This window comes from Leptonotus elevatus, chromosome 3, assembly GCF_054856555.1.
Source record: "Leptonotus elevatus isolate MCC_2025b chromosome 3, RoL_Lele_1.0, whole genome shotgun sequence".
In the NCBI taxonomy this organism is placed as follows: Eukaryota; Metazoa; Chordata; class Actinopteri; order Syngnathiformes; family Syngnathidae; genus Leptonotus; species Leptonotus elevatus.
This window is the reverse complement of record NC_141241.1, coordinates 5,876,747-5,893,137: the sequence shown is the minus strand read 5'-3', so window position 1 is coordinate 5,893,137 and position 16,391 is coordinate 5,876,747. Positions and strand designations below refer to the sequence as shown.

General features: G+C 37.8%; 2 protein-coding genes across 2 annotated transcripts in view; one reads left to right on the top strand and one right to left on the bottom strand.

The window, feature by feature from the left end:
• Positions 1 to 572: 572 nt before the first annotated feature.
• On the top strand, positions 573 to 13,654 carry tmem255b (transmembrane protein 255B). Its single transcript, XM_086071714.1, has 9 exons — positions 573 to 847; positions 2,570 to 2,712; positions 2,799 to 2,861; positions 7,860 to 7,949; positions 10,339 to 10,419; positions 10,796 to 10,881; positions 11,173 to 11,332; positions 11,412 to 11,558; positions 12,271 to 13,654. Exons 1-9 carry the CDS (start codon positions 784 to 786, stop codon positions 12,505 to 12,507), a joined length of 1,071 nt encoding a protein of 356 aa, XP_085927840.1. The 5' UTR covers positions 573 to 783; the 3' UTR covers positions 12,508 to 13,654.
• The window catches only part of gas6 (growth arrest-specific 6), a 19,185-nt gene continuing 16,125 nt past the window's right edge, over positions 13,332 to 16,391 (bottom strand). The window contains exon 15 of the mRNA XM_086071713.1: positions 13,332 to 14,773. Coding sequence (XP_085927839.1) covers positions 14,622 to 14,773 — 152 coding nt within the window. The 3' untranslated portion in view covers positions 13,332 to 14,621. The remainder of the gene's footprint in view (positions 14,774 to 16,391) is intronic.

Below are 16,391 nucleotides of genomic sequence, written 5' to 3'. Positions count from 1 at the left end.
ACATTGATTGTACGGTATTTTTTTAAATAATAAATTTAGCGTCCTTAAGTCTGTTGAAACATTCGGTAAATCCTGATTGTAACTATTTATTTATTCATTGATGCATTTTTCCTTTGTGTACTCTTGCTTCTGGAGAGTGTTATTTAAATGCACCCGTTTCAGGGGGGGAACAGAATTTTACATCAGCTCTATACCGTAAATGCAGATTTCAAATAAAGGAGGCAGTTGTCGCTGACAACACATTTTTGGATAGATTTGACCGCCGGAGGGCGCTGTTAAGCTAAAACGTATTTTATTCAACCCAAACGGCATCATGACCGGTCACATAAAACCAGTCTGCTGAGTCAAGCTCATGTAAGATGCATGAAGAAGAGAAGGGAACACTGAGATGGAACTGTGGAGGCTGATTGGTCTCTCTCTCTCTCTCTCTCTCTCTCTCTCTCTCTCTCTCTCTCTCTCTCTCTCTCTCTCTCTCTCTCTCTCTCTCTCTCTCTCTCTCTCTCTCTCTCTCTCTCTCTCTCTCTCTCTCTCTCTCTCTCTCTCTCTCTCTCTCTCAAAGTTGAGACGTCTGAGCTCAGGTTCAGCTACGGTAAACACTTCTTTTGGGGGCCAACATGTTTGAATGTGTATCATGTGTCGCTTGTGAGCACGCACTTCTTCTGAGGATGCAGTAGCTGCGGTGAATTAAAAAAAAAGAAAATAAGCTATCTAAAAAAAAACTACAAGCGAGCTTGTCGAGATTGTATTTTCCCTCCTTTATTCGTTCATCTTGTTCGAGTCGAAATGCAACATCCAGAAGCTCGTCAGACCATTCAGCCATCAGACGCAGACATCTTGGATCCAGAAGGTATGATATTTTTTTACATTTATTTGCATATCAACACTGCAAGTACTTTTCTAATCTTTTTTTTTTTTAATTAAGTAAAATTAATGTAATAGTAATTTTACTTGACTGGGAATGTGTTTTGATTGCGCATACATTTCTTCTGAGTGACGACTATAAGATTGAAATCATATTTATTAGGAGTTCCGTTGAAAGCAAATGCTTTTGTAGCACCCTATAATGTAATAATTTCCTGAAAATGTACTAATGTACAAAATTCGATAAAAAAATGTAGTGAAACCCAATAATGCAAAAATATTACCAATTATGTATTAAAAGTTTTGACTGATGTTGAATAGCAGTTTTGTCGATAATGTAAAACATTAATGGGGATTTTTTTTTACCTTATATCTGAGCATGTAAAACTTGACATGCATATTTGTTCATTTTAAGTAGATTTTTTTCAGTCCATTTTGTGTTTTGAGAATCGGAATGTTAAAATTTTGGTGTAAAATTTTTCCGAGTTAATTTCAACTCCCATAGTGTATTTTTAACACTGTCTGATTTAAATGAAGGTCAGTGTTGGAGTTAATTGACAGAGTTTATCGCAGAGAGTTAATCAAAGTAAGCTCCGCCCACTTAATTAAAACGGCTCTGCCTCAAAGACTTCTGGGAGTGCTGAATGTTACAGTTTAATGTACATGTTCTCTTTTACATTATTGGTGAAATGATTACATTTTTGGTCAAGTTAAGTGCAAATTTATTAAATTTACAGGAAATTATTACATTATAGGGCGCCACAGTGTTTAACTCATTCACTGCCGTAGACGGCTATAGATGTCAAAAATTAATTTGAACTATTTCTATGAGTTTCACATTTTTTTCCACTTTTGTTAACAAGAGTATGAAAACCTAGAAAAAAATTATTTTATATATAGAACAGATATAAAATTTGTGATTAATATTGAGTTTAAATAATTAAGTCATCAAACAAAAAAGAAAATATTAAGAAATTAGGGGCATCAGACGATTACATTTTTTAAATTGTAATTAATCGCATGACTTCAATAGTTAACTCACGATTAATCACAAATTTTAAAATTTTATATCTGTTCTAAACGTACAATACATTTTTTTCTAGGTTTTCATAGTCTTGTAAACAAAAGTGGAAAAAAATGTGAAACTAATAGAAATAGTTCAAATTAATTTTTGACGTTTATAGCCGTCAACAGCAGTGAATAAAGAAAAAAGAAAATATGATTAAAAATTCGGGTCGTCAGGCGATTAAAGTTTCTAATCCTAATTAATCGCATTACTTCAGTAGTTAACTCGCAATTGATCAAAAAATTCATATCTGTTCTAAATGTACAATAAAAAAAAAAGGTTTTCATACTCTTGTTAACAAAAGTGGGGAAAAAAGTTTAACTCGTAGAAATAATTAAATAGAATTTTTGACGTCTATAGTCGTCAATGGCAGTGAATGCGTTAAATGACCAAAATGGAAGCTCGGCGCAGTTAAATTATCATTTAGGAAGCAGCCTGGAGAGTAAAACTTGCAAAAACACATCAAGATTTATTACACTGCACATCTTGTGTCCATTATTATAAATCTTGTGTGTGGCGATTTTATGACTTTGTTGCTGTCTTTGTTTTTATCTCACACACACACACAAAAAAAACAACTTCACAAAAATAATAGAAGAATAAAGAATGCCATGCTTGTTCAAGAGCATCTCCCTTCCACAGTTGCGTATGTGCGGAGGAAGAAAACAGCCCTGTGGGTGACTGTGGCTCTACTGTTTCTGTCTCTGGTGGTCCTGGCCGTGGGTTTGATCTCCGCCACTCGCACCGACAACGTTCCGGTGGCTGGATATTACCCCGGGATCACCGTGAGTGGCGAAGCACTTCATGCTCATACTTTACAGTCCTACCCGAGTTTGTAGAATGAGAAAATGGGCGCTCTGTCTCCATCCAGTTGAGTTTTGGGGCATTTCTGGGCATCGTCGGCATCCACCTGGTAGAAAACCGCAGGCCTATGGTAAGCGTTGTCATCCTTGTTACACGTTTATAATTCCAATGTTGACCATTTCCCCCTTAACAGTATGCCGAAAATGTCCAAATGCGATGGAGAGACCAATAAAGGATACATGTGCCATTTATACAGTAAAAGCTTCTGTTTCCTGTCATTACCTGTGTGTTTTACAGGAAAATTGTTGACAGGCGGAAAAATGTGATTACTCTGTAATGCGTTCTTGCTCTCTGGGCGCTGGTCATTGTCCATGACTGCATTTGTGGTCAGTCGCGGACATTCTGATTGGTTCTGTATTTCGGTGGCAAAAACAGAAATTGAATTAGCATTGCTTGTTTGCTGAGACAGCCGCACAGCCAAAGTGCCTGGTTGTGTAATAAGAGGAACACAAATGTGATTTTTTTTTTCCCCTTACATAATAAATCAGTGACAAATACTTCACCTGTCTTCTCTTAAAAAAGTTGATCGTAATAATGCAACATTATTTCTGGTTAAAAAAACAAAACAAAAAAAAACACTTTCACCGAAATGCTTCGAGATATTTATTTATTCGACGTTCTTGCTGCTGCCTTCATGACTGGTGAGGGCGGCCAAGTGTGTGTGTAGTGAATTTTTCATGGCGGACTTGACGGTGTCGTGTGGCAGCGCGGGATCCGCTTGTCGGTGTCGAGTGTTTGATCCAAAAAGCTGAGCAAAAGTTTGAAAACGATAAAAGCCTTTTTAGACGTATATCTGTCTATTGAGGTGCTGTTGAAGTACAAAACACACCAGATTACCAAATATCTCATGTTTTATTTCATTGTACAGAACACATTTAGTAAGGAAATTCTTCTTTCACAACTACTGGGCCTCGTGAGGACAAACGGGATAGAAATTAAATAGACAAAACCAAAATGATCCATCATATCACCACAGTCTTTGCATTGCCTCCAAGGTTAGTTTTAAAGTTGATGTTAAATGTTATTATTAGTGCTGTCAAACGATTAACTTTTAAAAAACGAATTAATCACACATTTTTCTACTTCTCCAACGGCAGTACAAATTCTGCTTTTCTCTTTGGTTTCATTTCCAATCAATTTACCTGGCCACATTGCCTCATCCTAGCTTGCGCTAAGCTAGTTCGTCTCTCAGGTCCGGAATCCGAATTTGCAAACTCCAAAGGCGTGACAAATTATGCTTTATCTCTTTAGTGTTTTTAAATCATTTACGTGGCTACTAGCCTAATCCGAGCTAGTGCTAAGCTAGTTCACCTCTCAGGTCCAAGTCCAGGAATCCAAGTTTGCAAACTCCCTTTTGTTTGTTGCTAGCAAGCGTTAGCTGGCTAACAGCAAGGTGGTAGCCGACCAAATATTCCTACTTTCAGGCATCGAATAGCTTTCACAAATGTGCACGATTATACTGTATATATAGCACCCATTGACCACAATTTACTAATAGTAAAAAAATAAATACAATTAAAAAAATAATAATAATTAAAAAAAAAAATATATATATATATATATATATATATATATATATATATATATATATATGGTAGCACCCCTAAACCATCATATATTGAAGAAATATTTTGCATGTGTAATTTCTAGATATATCGGAACACTTTAGGCTCCCAGCCGTATAAAAAAAAAAAAGATTTTTAGAATATTTTTTTATGCACCCTAGTGCACATACAAATGGCAGACATAATGAAGACGAACCAGTCAAAAATGACAATATGTTATGTTGCATTCTGAGTCAAATGGGAAAATGTGTTTGTTTAAAAAAATATATATATATATTTGTTCTATGCAGCCCCACTCGTCTAAATATGGAATTCCGGGTAATATTGTGTTCGTCTAATGTTAGTTAAACAGCCAAATCTAGCCGTTTTTATCCATCTAAGCCTGGGAGCAGCCATTTTTTCCGCATTCTGTCGACTAAAGATGACATCACAGTTGCTCAGGTCTCAGGTAACAACCAATCACAGCTCAAATTCAGAAAACAGGTGAGCTGTGATTGGTCCTTGCCTAAGCCCTGAGCAACATTGATGTCATCTTCAGTCAACATCAATTGGCAAAATGGCCGCCCTCTGAAGTGGATGAAAATGGCTGGCTTTTTGCTTCATAACTCTTATGCCACAATGTAATATTAATTAGATTGTCATGTTTAGACTAGGAAAGTCACACATAACATATATATTGTTGACTTCCCTTTAAACGGCCAATTGGCCAGTATTTGAGTCACCTCCGATTCATCCGCAGTGTTAGCCGTTTTTACAGTATTTATCAGATTATCCTATAGTTTCCAATCACACTTTTATCATAATTATTTCAGACACAGCCAAATTTGCGAGTCATGATAAACTATGATATGTCCTGTGAATGTTTCTTCAGAGGTGGCAAATCCAGGTCCAGAGAGTAAATACACTGCCACAGTTTGGCTTTAGCACCCGATGCTAGCTAGCTAGCTAGCTAGCTCCCTAAAAGGTAAACAAGCACCATGGGAACTAGCTAGCTAGCTAGCGCCTGGGGCTAAAGCCAAACTGTGGCAGGGTTTTTAGTTTCTGGACCTGGATTTGCCACCTCTACCCTTCTCTGCAGTCATTTACCATCATAATAATTCAAAGTATTGGAGGGATACAACATAAATGAATATGCAAAAATGTACTCAGTTCATCAACTTGTAGAGGGAAAACTGCACGTGCCTCCATTTTAACTCGTACTGCTGGCCCCTTTTAGACACGGCGACTTTTACTTTATGACTAAACGCTTCACCAAACTGGTGTTCTGTTCTCACCTCTAAAAGGCTCTTGTGGACATGAGCGCTATATTTCACAGACAAAAGCCTTTCCGGTCACCTTGCTGCATGGAGAGCATTATCGTATTTTAACCAACAGGCAATGGGATGTTGGCTTCTTATTACTAGTGTGCTGTGGTGCTCTGTCACTGGACCAGTGAGCGCTGCAAAAAAAAAGACCTTGTAGTGACTTTAGGTGCACAGCGTACAAGATGCGATTTTCTCAAGGCAGCTTGCACTTGTTACTTCTTTCTACATTCTGCTTTGCATCGCTCATTTGTTGCACACGAGGGCCAATTAAAGGCTGCGTTTGGAGCGCGCGGACGTGTTTTATGTCCTGACAGCTGGTGCTAAGCTAATGTGAAGTCATGCATTTGTCAGGCTGTATTGTCTGAGCTGCCGGCCTCATCTCCCGCTCGGAGGCCATAAAAGTCGAGGCATTTAAACAGCTAATGAAGTGGAGCGTCTGGGCTGTGGGCAGATAAAAACCCCGCCAAGAAAATGGTTATTCTTTTTCAGCGGGGCTCTATGTTTCTTCCGTGTTTTATTATGTGCTTTCAATCAATCAACAGTCATCCATTTGTGTTATTCTTTTTTTTGTGTGTAAGATACACAGCTGCAATCAACTGACATAAGAGGAGTATGATGATGAGGATGAAATTGACCACTTACCATGTAAATATTTATGCTGAAGTCAGATGTAAAAGTAATATTTAAAATATGGACAAAATTAACTACTGAAACTTGACCGTCAGTTTTGCAGTCTAAGAGAAATGTAAAAAGAAAAATGTGAATAAAAAGCCACGCAGAGCTGCTGAAACATTAACATTAGGGATGGTAAAAAAAAAAGAAGTTCAATAAAGATTTGTCATTAGATTGCCACTAATGAATTATAGTACGTTATCTTTTTTTTCTGGCACACTCTTCTTCTTTTTTTCTCTCCTACGGCCATGAAATGTGATACTGTCTACTGAAAACATGCAAATTGCAAAAGACAAACCGGAGAGTCTTTTTTTTTTCAGTGTGCAAAATAAAACGAGAAAGCGTCATATAAATCGAATGCATTATAATAATTATTATTATTATTATTATCATTATTATTATTTATTTTATTGGCCGCTTTCCACTTAACCAATATGCAGAAGCACTAACATTTTCAAAATCCCTTTGCCAGATTTACAGTTGGATTGAAAAAAAAATGCAACTAATCCTAAAATAACGATCAGTCTTTTTAAATTATTTTTTTGTTAACCCAAAATATGACTTATACTAATAACTAATAGATTTAACTCATTCAGCAGCCATTAGGGTCAGGGTTACTAGATTTTGACTGATTTTGCAAGGCCCACAGAATATTGTGTTCTAAAAAAACATGGAACCTACCAAAAGAAAGATTAGAGTATCTTCTTTCTATGTGTTTCCCTTTTGCAGCAATTCGCATTAGAATATAGTTTCATCATTATTCTGGGGAAAATAGCTTTTTGCAACATGGCCCTGGTTGATCTCTTATACTCTGCTGCCACCTGCTGGCCGTTTTTTTTTTTTTTTTTTTAAATAACTACCATTGCTTCAAGCATTCTCTTCAGTTGAGAGGCTGCATCAAAGCCTTCTGTAGGCTCTAGCATAAAAGAACATTTAAAAACGTATAAATACGTTTTTGGGGAGCATGGCCATATTTAAAATAGAACACATTTCTACGTTTTGGGGAGCAAATGAGTTAAAAGGCTTCGTTAAAAAAAACATTAGGACAACAGTTAATACAGCTGGGATGTAATGACTTCTGATGATCCCTTGACAAGTCGCAAGCACGGTGATGGTAAATGATCATTTTTTTATTTTTAATTGGCGATTGACTGTGTTCGGAAAATGAATAACAGCAGTAGTAAGTAAAGTAAATTAGAAAACAAAATAAAAAGATGAGTCACTGACCTGGTGGAGTGATTGAACAATGACATTAAATGATATACAGTAAATGTTATTACAAAGTTTATGATGGGACATCTGTGACAGGGCAGCTGGGGCTTCTAAACAAAGTGTGTGTGTGTGCGTGCGTTGTCACTTTTTGAGAACATGAATCATAACATTGACCAAAATATCATCAAATACTATCTGTGTGTGTAATATGTTTGACTGACCAAACACGAACTCAAAGTAATTTTGCTTTTGTTGCCGCGGAACTTTCCGGATTATATGACACATTTCTCTCTCGTCGCACGTTTTCTCTTCAAGCTGATGGCGGCCATCATCTTCATCAGCATTGGAGTTATTGCGTCTTTCTTCTGCGCCATCGTGGACGGGATCATCGCATCAGAATTTATTGTGAGTATGAGAAAGACGGGAAAATGTCCGCGTGTGAATCAATATTCCACGCTGCACGTGAAAAACAAAAGTTTTCAGGTTGTGGTTCAGGACAAGAAATTGTCATCAATTTGCATTCTAAAAAAAAAAAATCAGCCTAAAAAAAAAAAAATGCAACAGTTTGCATTATTAATGTCTGTTTTTTTATTTTATTGTGTAGTTTAATTACAGTTCGCTTCCTGTCCTGCACGCGAAATGTATACAGTGCAGCAACATAATTGTATTCTCAGTTGAGGACCTGGAAATGAGCAAAGCTCAGTACGGCCCATTAACCCGCAGTGAAATATCAAATACATTTGAATGAGTGTGGATGGACGACGCGGAGTTTAAAAAGCCATCCAGCTCTTGGCACGCAGTCGGCGATATTGATCACGAACGCTATCAGAGACCTCGCAGGACAAGAGAATTTATATTCATTGCTCCTTCAAGCCTCACACAATGAAATCATTTAACGAGCCCGTTCGTCGTATCGTCCTGCTGCAGGCGGCTCGCTGCTGATCCGCAGCGTTTGACGCAAAACGTCTGCATTGACGCTAATGTGCCGGCACGTCCGCCAAAAGGGAAACCTGTAAACATGCGGGACTGGAGAAAAAAACATTTGGGATCGTTTGCTGCAGCACGAGGAAGACGGCCGATGATTTTGAAACCCTAGTTTAAAACCCTAAACCTAATTTAAAAAAACTACTTTGAAACCCTAACTCTAGTTTAAAGCCCAGCTTTGAAATTGTAATCCAAATTTAAAACCCCAACCTTAGTTTCAAACCCAAATTTGAAACCCTAATCCTACTTTCAAGACCCATCTTCAGTTTGCAACCCTACTTTGAAAAAATTCTACTTTGGAACCCTAATTTGAGTTTGAAACCCCAATTTGAAACCCTAAACATGGTTTAAACCCCAATCCTTAAAATCTTAACCCAAATTTAAAACCCCAACCTTAGTTTTAAACCCAACTTTGAAACCCTAAACAGTTTTAAACCAAAATTGGAAACCTTAGTCCTAGATAAACCCTACTTTGAAACCCTCATTTGAAACCCTAATCCTACTTTGAAGCCCCAAATCCAGTTTGAAACCCTACTTTGAAAAAATATATCCCACTTTGGAACCCTAATTTGAGTTTGAAACCCCAATTTGAAACCCTAAACATGGTTTAAACCCCTACTTTGAAACCCTACCCATAGTTTAAAACCCAATGTTGAAACCTTAAACATAGTTTAAAACTAAAATTCGAAAACTTAGCCCTAGTTAAAAGCCTACTTTGAAACCCTAATCCTACTTTCAAGCCCCAAATTCAGTTTAAAACCCTACTTTGAAAAAAATCCTACTTTTGAACCCTTTTTTGAGTTTGAAACCCCAATTTGAAACCCTAAACATGGTTTAAACCCCTACTTTGAAACCCTAACCCTAGTTTAAAACCCAACTTTGAAACCTTAAACATAGTTTGAAACCAACTTTGAAACCCTAATTTGAAACCCTAATCCTACTTTCAAGCCCCAAATCCAGTTTAAAAACCTACTTTGAAAAAAAAATCCTACTTTGGAACCCTAATTTGAAGGAAAAAAATCCTACTTTGGAACCCTAATTTGAGTTTGAAACCCCAATTTGAAACCCTAAACATGGTTTAAACTCCAACTTTGAAACCTTAAACATAGTTTTAAACCAAAATTTGAAACCCTAATTTGAAACCCTAATCCTACTTTCAAGCCCCAAATCCAGTTTAAAAACCTACTTTGAAAAAAAAATCCTACTTTGGAACCCTAATTTCAGTTTGAAACCCCAATTTGAAACCCTAAACATGGTTTAAACCCCAACTTTGAAACCTTAAACATAGTTTCAAACCAAAATTTGAAACCCTAGCCCTAGTTAAAACCCTATTTTGACACCCCAACCCTAGATTAAAACCCTAATTTGAAACCCTAATCCTACTTTCAAGCCCCAAATCCAGTTTAAAACCCTACTTTGAAAAAAAATCCTCATTTGAAACCCTACTACCTCTATCTTGAAACCTGAGGTCACACTTTCTGATGGTTGCAACCATCATTTAAAACTCTATCATCGCTTGTGACCCTATAGTTTGAAACCTTAACGCTGGTTTAAAACCCTAATTTGAGACTCTCTAAATTGATGCCCTTCAATGCAATTGTTTTAAGTCTTTTAATTTGCGTTTTTAAGCACAACATCTTATTATCATTATTATTATTATTGTTATTCATCCAGTCGAATACAAGATACATGCCTGTAAAATGTGTCAGGTGGATGCCCTCGGACCGCTGCGCCATTGCCCCCACCCCTCTCGGCGCCCCTGGGAAAGACTTTAATGCAGTTTGTCTCTGTTTTTGTAATCCTCCCACAGGACATTCGACCTTTGCAAGAGGACATGTGTGAGTTTTACACCAGCGGCTCTGGCTATGCTTTTAACAGCTACTACACTGAGGTGAGCGGTTGTCGTTGACGTCACGCAAGCTATTGAGATATTTTCTATTGGTGACCTGTTCTCTCAACAGGCACAGCATATGGAATATTGCATGTTTATGAGAGATACCGAAGGACACAATTCTACTTTTGACACCCCCCCCCCCAAAAAAAGAGCGACATTTTATAACACATACTAATTTATAGACTACACTAAATGCCAGTACGCGCCAAGCTCTTTTCAACGGTTTTAATTTAGCGACCTCTAGTGGTCGAATGGCTTTACTGCAGTTACTTAAGAAACACAATAAATGACGCTAACAATTGCTCGTATTCGTGTACCGTATGCAACTCATCCGATTTTGAACAATAACGCCTTGAATTGACCGCACTTGCAGGAAACGTGTGATTCGTCGGGCAAAACCTGCAAGCTGAAGCTGAGAAGCAACACTTGCTACTGCTGCTACCTTTATAACTGTGAGAGGTAACATTTGCAAACATATTGTGACACGTGCCTCAGTTGCCAATTTGTCATTTTCTTTTTCGAAGAGTTTGTCGAATTGAGTAATATTTGTTTTCATTTGTATGTTGTTACTGCGCATGCCATGATCCATTTAACAGAGGAATACGTTTGAATAAAGACGAGGATGGATCCTGTTCTGCCGTTTCAGAATCTTAAATCCAAGTAGTTTTGGTTGTGGACAACGGGAATACATGAAAATGTAACTGCTTAAAAAAAAAAAATACAAAATGTGACTTGACTTGTGTGTTACAGCCCAGAATACCACCCCCAGTACTTTGAGTTCACTGGGGTTAGCAGCTGTTGGGATGTGATCCACCTCCATCGTCTGCTGTGGTCCTCGGTGGTCCTCAACGTGTCCGGCCTCTTCCTGGGAATCATCGCTGCCGCCATCCTCGGAGCCTACAAGGACATGGTATGTGTACAGTATGGAAAATGGTGACTACTCCATACTGCCACACACTTATGTTCCATTTCCACTCCAAATCCTGCAGCAGAAACCCGCTCCACCGATGGCCCCAAGTCCAGCGCCGCCGCCCCACATCCTGTACAACCCGACCCAGCACATGCTCACCTACGCTGGCTTCTGTCCTCCTGGGCAGAATCTCCCCGCCTACCCTAACTATCCAGTACCAGTGCAGGTTGTAATATTGTGAAAGCAGAATGATCGTGTCACCGGGTCACATGATGACATTTTATTGTGTGTAGGTTTCCATCCACTTACTTTTATTCGAATTTTCAAAATTGGCGAAAATGAAACTGAATGGAAACGCCAGAATAATAAAAAAAATAATAATGATAATAATAATTCGCAAAAAAATAGTTTTTACACTTGGAGGGGGTGTTTTTTGAAGCGTATCGGGGAAAAAAAGGAAAATTCGCAAATAAGCGACAAGACCGAAAATACGTCGCGCGTTTTGACTGATATTACGTCACACGCACGTTTGTAGTCACAATAAATGGCGGATGATAAAGTAAGATTATGTTTGGGGAGACGAAGAAACACGATTATTTTTTATAATTAATTAAAGAAAGAAAACATTCATGCAATTTTAGATTGCTTTATTAACATCAGCTCTCAATGTAACGACACACTTCACTTACATGCGGGAGGGAAGCCAACAAGACAAACTACTTCCGTTCAGTCCGTCAAAACCAACATTCCCACTTGGAACTCCCCATTGTTCCAAAGTTCCGTCACTACAACGTCATCTCGCGGCGCACATTCGCAAAAGAAGAGCGGATGGAAACTGACATTAGTCGCATGTCCGTTTTGCGCATTTTCACAAAATTCGCATAAAAATTTCGAAACATTTGGATGAAAACCTGACTATTGACACCTTCTTTCCTCAGACTACCGGTAGTTTTCAAGGACCAGCTAGCCCACAAATGATCCCCGATGGTGGTCCGGGAGGCACTTCCTGTCCTTCCGAAGAAAGCCACAGTCAGCCGCCCTCGCAAGGTGCAACCCAAATGTTACAGCAAGGGGGCCCCCAGGAACCAGGCGGCTTCATGCTTACACCCAATGCTCCGGTCCTCTTCGGATCCTCACTCAACCCCTTCGAGAAACCTCCACCTTACGCCTACTGAACCCTCAGCCATTAGAGAAAAAAAAGCGTTTATGTCCCTAATTTGTTTGCCTGAACGGTTAGAAGGTCGGGTAGGTGGAGAGGTCAGTGATCTTCTTGCTACTGCTAGAAAGGAGGAAGATGTCTGTTTAGTAGTGAACGTAGTAGCTCATGTGCTTTGAATAGGCCTCCTTCTTAGCAGATGTTCCTGTTTGCTCTCTCTTCTAAACAATGATAAATGCACTACAAATAAGGGCTTTCTTTCAACAGTACACATCGTGTCCGGGGAAGTCAACCCAAAAATGTTCTTTCCAATATGCTGTATCTAAACACAGCATTCTAGTTAATATTGGATTTTTAAGCAGCAAAATCAACCAAATTGTATCCATCTCATGGGGCGGCCATTTTGTTAGTTGCTGTCGACTGAAAATGACGTCACCGTTAGGGTGACCTGAGGTCCCGTTTTGACAGGGACGGTCTTGTGTTGAGACTTGTATTGTATTGTAATATTAAAATGGCCGCCCCTTAAGATAGATTAAAAAAAAAAAAAAAACAGGTCAATGTTGTTTAACTCATATTCCGCAAAAGCAATATTAATCAGAATGTCGTGTTTAAACTAGTGGGGCTGCATAGAACATATACAGAAATTTTTCGGCTTGACTTCTTTGACGATTGTGTCGGCTTTTTATTATTGTCAACGAAGAACATTAGGAAATAAAAGTGTTATTTAGCACTAGTAGTGTATGACGCTGTAAACATAAATGTGTGAACATTGTCAACTCATCAGATGTTTTACCATCATCATAATCACAACATAAGTGTTAAAAAAAAACAACGATGTTACTCTTGAAATTCACTGAACTGTTTATTTTGCTTTTAAATAGTTTTTACCCTGGAAGATTAAAACGTAATTGTAGCATTGTGCTGATTAAAAAAAATAAAATAAAAATCATTGGACATTACAACATAGGTGATAAAAATTAAAAAAAAATACACACACACAAAAGTATTCTAGTATCCTGGCATTCATTCATGAAAAACAAGAAAATAGTACACCAGAGTGAAGCTAAAATAATACTGGAGCCCTTCGGACACAAACAACGCTTCTCAGTCTCACATTCTTTCTTTCTTTCTGTATTTTGGTTTACTCAGCACTCTACAAAATGAATAATTAAACAATTCTAATTCAGTTTGTGAGTCGAATCCCATTTTTTGAGATAATCAGCTATAGTTGATTTTGTACGAAGAACATGAAGTTGAGACTATAGTTGTTGATTAAGCTTTGATGCAAAGATAACCTCAGTGAGCCGAGCCTATTGTACGGTGAGTTTCTGTCCTAAAAAGCATTGTACAGTCACATTATTTACATACTTAGTATAATACAGCGCACTCGTTTTCCTCTCAGTAGCTTGTATGGTATGTTAAGATACAGTGGTCTTCCATTTTTGCAACGTCAGCCTCCTCCTCCCTCTCTGGCTTTCTGTGATGAATCATGTCATTATCGGACCTGGTGGCTTTTAGCATTGACGTGATTTGAGAACTTTTTTGCACAAGCCAAGTGCGACTGTGACAAATTTCACCTGTTTTTAGAGCACTCAAGTAGGCACAAGGTAGATTTTTTTTTTTTTTGGAAAGGTTGCAGGTGGAGATGAGCTCATGAATATGGCTTCATGTTGCGTACCACACGTCTACCTGCAACAATGTGCAAATGTTTTCTAGAATTTGCAAAATGAGTGAATAGAGGGAGGTCACTAATATGAGGATTTGCTCAGTCTGACAGAATGCTGCTTTGGGTCACATAACATTGAAATCACACCAAAAAAAAAAACGTACTTAATATTCTTGAGGGCTTACAAGGTGACGTGACAGACCAAGCATTCCATCCGATGGACATTGTTGACTTATTATATTTCTTAGAATATGCAAAAAGTCCTTGCTAGAGCTTCCGGGCAGCAAACACCATTGTCACAGTCAAGACCCATGGTCCGAGGGCCCAGTAGGACCACAACGCCTGCTTTAGATTTAATGACATTTAAATCTAATAAATCAACTCTCTACTCAAGGCGTGATCTTATAAATATTCTGGAAACAATCTCCCCTGCTTGTGGATTTGCTTTGGCAGAGGACCGTGCAAGGTCACTGGTTAGAGTCCAGCAGGGGGCAGGAGTGGGAGCGGATGTCGTTGTGTTTCTGGATGGCCTGGTCCAGGTCTAGAATTTGTCCGTTTATTGTGACCTTCATGCAGCCGCTGAATGGCGCAGACACCAGTGAGGAGACCAGCGGGACATCTGAAGAAGAGGTGACAATCAATGTCAATTTCAATTTCGAGTCTGACATCCATGAGTGTCCTGGAACACTTTCAATAACTGTTTTTGCATCACCTTTTTTGGGGCATTTTGTGTAATTTCAGTTTTGTTTTACATTTAAGTGTGATTTTTGGAAATATTCATTAACTCATTCACTGCCATTGACGCCTATAAACGTCAACATTTTATTTGAACTATTTCTATTAGTTTTAAAAAAAAAAATCGCACTTTTGTTAAGAGTATGAAAACCTAGACATTTCTTTTAATAATCTTTTTTTTAATTTTTTTTAAAGATTATTAAAAAATTAGGTGCGTCAGGCGATTACAATTAATAGCATGACTTCAATAATTAACTCACAAATTTTATATCTGTTCTAAATGAACAATAATTTTTTTCTAGGTTTTCATAGTCTTGTTAACAAAAGTGGATTTTTTTTTTAACTAATAGAAATTGTTCAAATGAATTTTTGACGTCTATAGCAGTCAATGGCAGTGAATGAGTTGATATTGTAACTCCACTTCACCAATACTGTTTACGGTTCTTGTTACGACGGCGTATTAGGGCCATGTATAAATATATATATTTTTAAAGAGCAGGGGCAATATTCAGAGAAAAAAACTCACAAATTTGCCACTTTATAAAGTGGCAAATTTGTCACATTATAAAGTGGCAAATTTGCGAGAAAAAAATCATAAATTTGCGACTTTACAAAGTGGCAGATTTGTGAGAAAAAAACTCAAACTTACGAGAAATACACGTAGCATACTACTCGTAATGGCTTTAACCATATCATGTTAAGGATTTGTTCTTTGAAGCGTTGGGTATGGCCAGCGACAAAGACGTTACAGGTCTACACCCTCAGGATCAAGCATTTAAGTTCTCTTGTTAAAATAAATATTTATGTTTCCAGAATTATTATTTACACATTCATACAATTTTATTAATTTTTTTTGTACAAGTAGCTAAGTTGATGTGTCGAATCTGCTGCTCTCCGCCATTCACTTGCATTTACCTAAAGTATGCTAGCTTCTGATTGGTTAGTATTTAGTCAGCTGATAGGGGATCAGGAAGTGTTGAATACGTCTCTATCCCGTTTTTTATTTTACAAACGGTGTCCCATTAACCACTAACGAATCCACACATTAAACTATAGCTACACAATGTGTATTTCGCGGAAGTTTCTGACAAAGCTGCCACTTTTTAAAGTCGCAAATTTGACACTTTATAAATTCGCAAGTTTTTTTTCTCGGAATATTGAGCCCGCCCTCTAAAAAAATATATTCATACGTGGCCCTAATACGCTTTTGCTGTATCTTGTGGATGATGAAAAAAAAAAAAAACTCTTAAAGTGCCACAGTTTTATTACAACTTAAAACTGATCAGGTGGAGCAGCAGAAGCTGTTTTATGTTTCGCAAACAGAGATCGCCTGATATGTTTTTTTTTTTTTCATGATCAATACAGATTATTAGTAGTCAAGGGTGCTGATATCTGATATTTGGATCCGATATTTGACATATATATATATATATATATATTATGACAGAGTACTTTTAAGAACAACCAATATTGCCTGAAAGTCTTCATCACAATTATTATTG